At 50.0% G+C, this 8,536-nt stretch overlaps 1 protein-coding gene across 6 annotated transcripts in view; it reads right to left on the bottom strand.

Annotated features, from left to right (window-relative positions):
- Positions 1 to 1,875: 1,875 nt before the first annotated feature.
- The window catches only part of CORO2A (coronin 2A), a 105,352-nt gene continuing 98,691 nt past the window's right edge, over positions 1,876 to 8,536 (bottom strand). For all 6 annotated transcript variants that reach the window (XM_057724608.1, XM_057724607.1, XM_057724609.1 and 3 more), the window contains 4 exons: positions 7,746 to 7,858; positions 7,340 to 7,430; positions 6,024 to 6,298; positions 1,876 to 4,996 (listed from right to left, as the gene is read on the bottom strand). In XM_057724608.1, coding sequence (XP_057580591.1) covers positions 4,865 to 4,996; positions 6,024 to 6,298; positions 7,340 to 7,430; positions 7,746 to 7,858 — 611 coding nt within the window. In that variant the 3' untranslated portion in view covers positions 1,876 to 4,864. The remainder of the gene's footprint in view (positions 4,997 to 6,023; positions 6,299 to 7,339; positions 7,431 to 7,745; positions 7,859 to 8,536) is intronic.

The following is an 8,536-nucleotide window of genomic DNA, read 5'->3' as shown; positions in this document are numbered from 1 at the left end:
AACTTCATTGTGGTGATCATTTCCAAGTGTATTCATATAGTAAATCATTAGCATATACACCTCAAGGAATCACAAACAACAGAAATATACAGTAAAACCTTGGTTTGCGAGCATAATTCGTTCCGGAAACATGCTTGTAGTCCAAAGCACTTGTATATCAAAGCGAATTTCCCCATAAGAAATAATGGAAACTCAGATGATTCATTCCACAACCCAAAAATATTCAGATAAAAATGATTACAATACAGTAATATAATACAAAATAATAAAGAAAATACAAAATATAAAGAAAAATAAACAAGTTAACCTGCACTTACCTTTTAAAACCTTTGAGGCTGGTGTGAGGGAGACGAGAGAAGGGGGTTGTTGTGTAGGACGACTTTCACTATCACTAACGGAATCACTGCTATCTATTGGCTCAATAGAATCTTTTTCTTTTCGTGCAGGTTTGACAAGGAACCTATCCAATGACACTTGCTTTTGCCTCCTTTTGAGGATTTTGTGGAAATGTGACATTGCATTGTTGGTAAACAGATTCTTCGCTCGCACTGCTACAGCCTTATTCAGGTGGTGCTTTTTTACAAAATTTTGCACTGTTTCCCACATTTTACACACCTCCCTAATCTCATTTGAAGTGAGGGATTCCTCCGCCTTTTTCTCCTCCTCCTCTGCAGACGAGATCTCCTCCGTAACCTCTGGCTGTTGCTCGTGAGGCAGATCCATCAGTTCGTGGGTGGTCAGCTCCATTGGCTCAGTTGTGATCATCTGACATTTGGCGTTACATACTACTCATATTGCAAGACATCGCTCGTTTATCAAGTTAAAATTTGTTATAAATGTTTGCTCTTCTTTCGGAACACTCACAGAACAAGTTACTCGCAATCAAAGGTTTTACTGTATACAATTTTTGTCAATCATACGTCAATAAAACTAGGAAACAAGTCTCAGCTCTCACCTACAAGGCCCTTGGCTCCTTCCTTTTTTTTTTTTTCCTTTGGCCGCACAGTGCAGCATGTGGACCTTGCCCGACCAGGGATGGAACCCATGCTCCCTGCAGTGGAAGCATGGAGTCATAACCCTGGACAACCAGGGAAGTCTGCCCTTGGCTCTTAAAACCTATGATCTCTGCCCTGTTTATGTTCCAGCTTTTGCTTATTTACAGACCAAGGAACAGGTAGTTTTATCTGCTTGGAACACTTTTTTCCCCAAACGCTGTTTGCCTTGTTTACTCCTATTTATCCTTCAGGTTTCTGCCTAAATATCATTTCCTCCAGGAAGCCTTCCTTGCTTCTCCTCCAAGAGCAGCCTGCATGTCCCCTACCCTGGCCCACCCCACCCCCCCCAACCTTCCTTCCAACCATGACTGAAAACTCTTTGGAGGGCAAGAACCAAGTCTGTCTTACCTGTTTCCTAGCTTGGTTTCTGGCCCAAACAAGTAGGTACTTACAGGTATTTCCAAAAGTTCAGTTTATGCCACCTTGCTTTCATGAAAGACCTACTTTAGTACATGATTTCACTAAGGGAAAGAAATCCGAAGAGGATTTTCGCTTTTATGAAAAAAAGGCAAAAAGTGAAAAAACGTTCAGCATTTGTTTTGCAGCAAGCCATTATAGAGGCATGGTGCACCCCCCTAGCACACCAAGCAGTGAGAGTGGTGCCACCAAGCTGCTTCCCCAGGAACTACACTCAGCATCTCAACATTAAGCCATCTTATCTTTGAACTGTATCTGTGAGCATCTGTGCTTTATCTTGACTTATTTTGTGTGTCTGTTAGTAAGCTTGTTAGGTAATTGCTTCTTCAGTTTAGCCAGATAGCAAGGGAAACCTGTAACTGGTATTTGTGAAACAAAACAAGGAAAGTTCCATGTGTTAAAATGTCTAGGCAGATGTTTATTATTTTGTTACATTCTTTCCATTGCACGATTCCACATCTATTTATTTTCACTTTTATTTATTTAATTTTTTTACAAAGGTACGAGGAACTTCAGAAACAATATTAGAACAAACTGTTTCAGGCACGGTTTCATATTAAAAGCATAGATCAATTCCTGACACTGCTTCCCTCTATGATACAATCTCAGTGATTGTAGAGCTGAGGTGGATACACCCCAAAGCTCATCTCCCAGTGCTGTCCTCAGTCTCAGAAAGTTCCTGAGTCAACAGTCAGGGGATTCCTAGGGTATAGAGTAAGGAGATGAGTACACATTCTGCTTGCCCTGAGCCTGAGGGCCCTGCAAATGCTGGGCGAGTTCCACTTCATCAGTCAAGAACAAAAATGTAATTTAAAAAAATGGCTTAAAAAAATATCTGATAAAAATTACCTATCCCTCTCCCTTGCTGTGAAATAATTTAAATAATTTATTGTAAATGTTAAAAAAAAAAAGTTTGTTCATGGATGCCTTCGTGTTGTTTTTAAGCACAAGGTCTGGGTCCCTTAGGGGCAGGGGGAGCTTGAGAAGGAAGGGAGACTTCTGTGTAGAGGAGGCATGTGGGAAGCTCCCCAGACGGGCCCCACCTCCACTCCTTGCAGCCAGTGCCATTGGGCTTGATGATTCTTCATTCTCTGCAGCTAGGTCTTCCCTTCTGAACTTGGGGTAACAACGCCTAGCTGACCCATATTAGCGTAGGATGTCAGTGAGTGGGGGTGGGAGGGCTTTGTAAACTGTGAGGTGCTAGCCACAAATGAGGTGGGAGAAGTAACCCCATCCAGCAGAGCTCTGCTCTGCTGACAATGCCTGGGATTTGGCCTTTGGAAAGCTTGGCAGCCCCCAGTGACTGAGTAAACGTGACAAGGAACGTGGGCGTCTGGTGTGTGGGGGCAAACAAGGGGACTCAGCCGTGGCCGGGGAGGGGTCAGTCAGAGCACACAGCCCTCACTGTGCTGCAGTTGCGAGTCCCAGAGACACCCAGGACAATGCTTCTTGACTTTTTTAGGACCTTCCAGCCTGGACTTAGAAGATGGGGTTGGAGTCCCAGATCCTGTCTGGTGCTCACTGCCCTCACCTTTACAGCAAATAGGTATAGAGGGATTAGCCCAGTGGGTCTCTGTCCTCACTGTATTGCAGAATCACCTGGGAACTTATAAAAACATACACAAGGCCAGGCCCTACTCTGGAGATTCGGCTTCAATTGGTCTGGGATTGGGCCTGGGTATCCGTATTTCCTGAAGCCTCCCAAGGGGATTCTAAGGTGCAGCCTGGGTTGAAACCTACCTGGCTAGGTGGCCTCCTGCAGTTCCCATCTTAGCTCCAGGACTGCCCTATGCAATGGGCAAAACTCATTGTCTACACAGTCTTGGTAAGGAAGGACACATCTAATTTCCATCATTCCCTGTCTCTAGCTGTCTTGTTGTACTGACCACTGAGAAAGAGAGAAGCTTAGAGAAAGGGCTCAGCATACAGATTCACAAAGGAGGGACACAGAAAAACTCTCCGGCTGGAAGGGAAGTCAGGGTCACCTGGTCCCAATTCCTTGCCTAGTGCAGTCATCCTGCTCCAGAAACCCTTATGGGCGGGCAGCCATGGGGCTCTGCTGGCACACTTCCAGTGCTGGGGCTCCCTGCCTCCTGGGGACCTCTTCTGTTACCTTGGGCTGAAATCTATCTACGTCATCCTGGAGGAGGCAGGCTCTGTGACCTCAGGGCTTTGGTGGTGGCAGTCAGTGGTCATGGACACCGCTCTGTCGTCTGCATCCCCACATGAGGGATAGTGTTTACCCATATTTGGCTGATTCTGGTTGAAGAGAGAGAGGATGGCCTCCTGTCTGTGTTCCACAATTAGGCTGAACCTTGACTTACTTCCCTGAAGTTAAACTTCCTCTGCCCCTTTGTCAAAGTCTTTTGAGTTCCTGCAGCAAACCCAGATGATCACCCTACAAGGAGTTTTCCTCAGGTCAAGGCCAAGGTTTATCTCAGGTGGCAGATCCTATAGAGGCCAGCGCATTCCAGGGTCCTCCTTGTTCAGATGGAGAAAGTGAGACCAGAGAGGGAATGACTCGCAAGAGGTCACTGAGCAAATCGGGGGCACAGCCAAGGCCAGAACCAACGGATTCCTGCACTGTGGGCTGAGAACTGCAAATCTACTGCCTCACCAACAGCAGACAGACAGAGCCAGGCGACCAGGAGCTCAGCCCAGGCTGGCCATGAACTCTCTGGGGACCTTGGTTACTTGCCTCTCCCTGGGCCTCAGTTTCCCCACCTGTAAAATAAGGAAGTTGGGCCACATCACTAGTTTTTAAAATTCTAATTTTTTTTTAGTAGCAAAATTAGGTATTCTATAGAAGCCAATATATAAAATAGGAAGAAGGGGAGCTGACTGGTTGGAACAGGGGGAGGGGACACAGCCCTTCTGGCTTGGCTTCCCCCTTTGCTATGGACCACAGGTTTTTGTTTTGTTTTGTTTTTGTGGTGCACAGGCTTAGCTTAGTTGCTCCGTGACATGTGGGATCTTCCTGGAGCAGGGATCAAAGCTATGTCCCCTGCATTGTGAGACGGATTCTTAACCACTACGCCACCTAGGAAGCCCTGGACCACAGTTTGACAACCACAGGCAGGTTCACCTCCTAGGTCCTTCCAGCTCTAACTTTCTACAATGTTCTTCCCCTTGAGAAGTTATCGTGGACTCTTCAAAACAAACAGAAGGCCAGGTATCATCTAAAAAGAGTCAATTCAGACACTGTTGTTTCGAGAAGGCAAATAGAAAATCGGCACCAGGTCCCACTGGAATCTTTCAGCGACCAAGAGTTTTGTTTCTGGTAAAAAATATATAGAAATAGTGGCTGTTCTCGGGGGACCTGTGGTTTGGTTGCAGACCTCCCCATGGAGCCAAATGGTGTCCCTGAGGGCAAGGAGGGCACAGGACTCTGCTCAGAGCCTCCCTGAGCTCATCCGCAAGTTTTTGATCTCCAGTTCCAACTGTTTGGCCTGGACCTCACGCTGGGTCACCAGCTCCCGGAGCCTTCGAATCTCCTCTTGTTGCCGATAGAACATCTGCAGCAGCTGGGAAAGCACAGAGCAGAGGGGAAGGTCACCTGGGTGTCCTGGGATGCAAGGGGGCAGGACATCAGCAGAAAGCATTTAACACTACCCCTTTTTGACTCAGAAAGGTGGGTGATTACATTAACGTGGCTGAGGCCTGAGGGGGCAGCCATGGCATAGATCTTTTACAAAAACCTTGTTTTCTTCACCCAATAAATGAAATTCAAAAAGACTTGCTATTTCAGGCATTTTTTGCCTCCTTAGATTCCTCCATGAGTGGAGCAATGGACACTTGGCCCTGAAGTCTTGGAGACTGGAGTTTTCACCACCACTAAACTGTGTGACCTTGGGCAGGTTACTTACCCTCTCTGAACTTCAATTCCCTCCTCTGGAAACTGGAGGTCAGAAAACTAACCTCAGCATTATTATAATTGCTGCCACTGTATACAGTGGTACTAGATGTTGGGTGTCCCCCTGAGGATCTTTGTTATTCCACCGGATGCTGACAACACCCCTATGAGGGTGGCAGGGTTAGTACCCCCACTTCTCCACTGTTGAAACTGAAGCTAAGAGAGATTCAGCCCCCAGGGTCCAAGGTCCTAGAATTAGCATTCGGTAGAGCCAGGATCCGAATCCCTCTGTGAGACACCAGCCCTTGTGCTTTTAGCCACTACATACTCCCAGGGCTGTTGAGAAAATACAATCAGATGATATACAATAAAGTGCTTACCTACCCAGGGCTTGGCACACAGTAGGCACTTAACAAATGTTGACTCTGAGAGCACAGAAAATCCTAGAGTGTCAGAACTAGAAGGGACTTTAATACCCATCAAGTCAAACCCTCCGTATTTTACAGACGGTCCCCCACCATCCTGCCATGCAGGTGGCGCCCCTGACCTGCTTGTTGAATGAATCAGCAAGCTGAGTCAAGCGGCTCGGCCAGGCCTCAGAGCTGGTTCTTCTTCTCCCCCTCACCTTCTCCCTCCCCACCCTAGCTGCTCACAGCTGCTCCCTTCCCGTGGCAGGCCCGCCCCACGCTTGTTCGCACCTCGTTCTCTGTCTTTGGTGGGGGGCATTCAAAGATGTCAAAGCCATTTGTGAGCCAAGTTTTCTTCTCCTCCAGTCTGTGTTCTGCCGCCCACCTTGGCGCCTTCTCCTCCAGCAGGGAGAAGGGCCTCTGGCCACCTTCTGCAACCAGATTTTCTGACGGGTTGAAGAGGCCAGGCGAGGTGGGGGCCATGAGATTGGAGAGGGATCTCTCTGGGGGCAGAGGCCGGGGGCTCAGCAGCTCGGAGCCAGGCCTAAGAGACATCAGGACTGGCTCTGGGAGGGAAGCAAAGGGCTATGTGAGCACTGAGTGCCCCTGAGCGGATGGGCGTGGGGGTCACTGACACGTACAGGCGCGCACACACACACAGAGCCACATGCAGACACGGAGATGCACATGACACATGTGGGAGAAATGGCCACATGCAGACAGGCACAAACCCACAGACCAGGGTGCAAATCAGAGTGCAAATACACACTCGTGTGGTTATCTAAGCGAGGCTTGGTTGGTAGGGGCTTCCCCAGAACACTGTGCGCTCCTCCCTCCCTCTCTGCACTCTGCCATCTACCCGTTCATGAATTCTCCCAGCACCCCGAGAAGCAGGGAAGGCAGGCATCGCAGCTACGCTAGGAAACTGAGCCCACAGAGGAGCGAGACTGTCTAAGGGTTACACGTATAAGGGAGGGGGTCGCAGGCAGCTGTGGGGGCTGCCTCCGGGGGGGGAGCACACGCTGCCTCCCCCTGCGCAGGCCCTTGTGTTGACAGGCTAGGGATGGAGAGTCAGGGCAGGCAGAGTGGGCAGACGGGCCCAGGCGGGGGCTGTTGCCTAGAGGGTCTCTGGGGTCAAAGAGTAATTGCAGAGGTTGTGGGAGGATGGGCAGGGGGCATCCGGCTGAGACTGTCCAGTCACTCTGCACAGCCCAGCGTTTCAAGATGTTTTCCGTGGAGCAAAATCCCTTGAAGCGGGCTTCCTAGGTGGCACAGTGGTTAAGAATCCGCCAGATAATTCAGAGGTCACGGGTTTGATCCCAGCTCCAGGAAGATCCCACATGCCACGGAGCAACTAAGCCCGTGTGCCAAAAAAAAAAAAATCCCTTGAAGGGAGTTTTCTGGGCCACTTGGGACGAGCCCCTCCCCTCCTGGACCCACATGCGACCATTCTGACCGCTGGGCGCCAACTGTCAAGGACCAGTCCTCTGGGGTTACGAGTTACGGGAGGACACAAATACCAGCCAAGCCCCTCTGAGCTACTCGGGGCCACTGGACACTGCAGTGTCCCGCACATTCGCCGGAGACCTCTCCTCTGCCTTCCTCACCTTTATTCATCCCACTGAGCCACTCCCGGGCCGTCAGAGAGGGCTGGGCGCCTGCCGTGGGCGGGTAGATATCCTCTTGGTAGGATTCCGACTGTAGGAGAAGTCAGGACAGTGAGAGCCAGGATGATGGAGGAGGGCCTTTAGAGACCCAGGGAGGCAGACTCCCCCCAACCCCTGCGAGCTGAGGAAACTGAGGCCCGGAGAGCAAAGGGACATGCCCAAAGTCACAGAGCAACTCAAGGGCAGAGGTGGAGGGACCGCGTGCTGACCACAGAAAGGCTTCCCCTTGAGGAGGGGCCATCAGGCGCCCTGTTGCTCCCCTAGGGGCACGGGCTCCAAGCTCCAGGTCCTGGGGTCCTTCTTCTCCAGGAGGGAGAATCTCGGAGACGGCTCCCACCACCCTTACCCGCCGGGGTACAATCATGGATACGGGCTCGACGAGGCTTTTGGTTGTAATCAGCTTGTAGAAGCGGAAGATCTCACAGGAGGACACGTCGAGGCCTCTCTTTGGCATAACACCTGTGGGTAGATGACCAAGGAGGGCCAAGAGATTCCTCAGGGTGGGCTGGGGCCCCAGGAACTCAGCGTGAGTGGCACAGCCAGGCAGCACCCCTGCATGCGAACAGAGACCAGCCTCCCCCCGCTGTCCTTCCCTCGACAAATAGTCCCACGCTGGGCCAGGCCCCGTGCTGGGGAAACAGGGTTGGCATTATCAGACCTTGTGCCCCGCCTCCACGGATCTTAGCTAAACGTTTACAGGACGTGTGCGCTGCTCAAGGCCCTCCATCGCTGTCCCCACAGATCCCAACCCAGATGCTCCTAACAGAGCGAGGCCAGCTTTCCTTTGATTAGTGTTAGTGTGCTTTCTCCATCTTTACTTTTTTCTTTTTCTCTTCTTTCTTTCTTTTTTTTCTTTCTGGCCGTGGTGCACGGGGCATGCAGGATCTTAGTTTCCAGATCAGGGATTGGACCTACGCCCCCTGCAGGGGACGCATGGAGTCTTAACCACTGGACTGCCAAGGAAGTCCCTCCATCTTTACTTTTAATCTAGCTGTGTCTTTATGCATAGGTGAGTTTCCTGTAGAGGGCATATAGTTGCATCCTGTTTTGTTTGTTTGTTTTTATCCCTAAACACACTTAAAAAGTAGGTCAATGTCCCCCATCTCCTTGCTACTGTTGTGACTGCTTAACTTTCGG

Source organism: Hippopotamus amphibius, chromosome 2 (genome assembly GCF_030028045.1).
Source record: "Hippopotamus amphibius kiboko isolate mHipAmp2 chromosome 2, mHipAmp2.hap2, whole genome shotgun sequence".
In the NCBI taxonomy this organism is placed as follows: Eukaryota; Metazoa; Chordata; class Mammalia; order Artiodactyla; family Hippopotamidae; genus Hippopotamus; species Hippopotamus amphibius.
The sequence above is the reverse complement of the archived record's forward strand: the minus strand, read 5'-3'. Positions and strand labels throughout refer to the sequence as shown.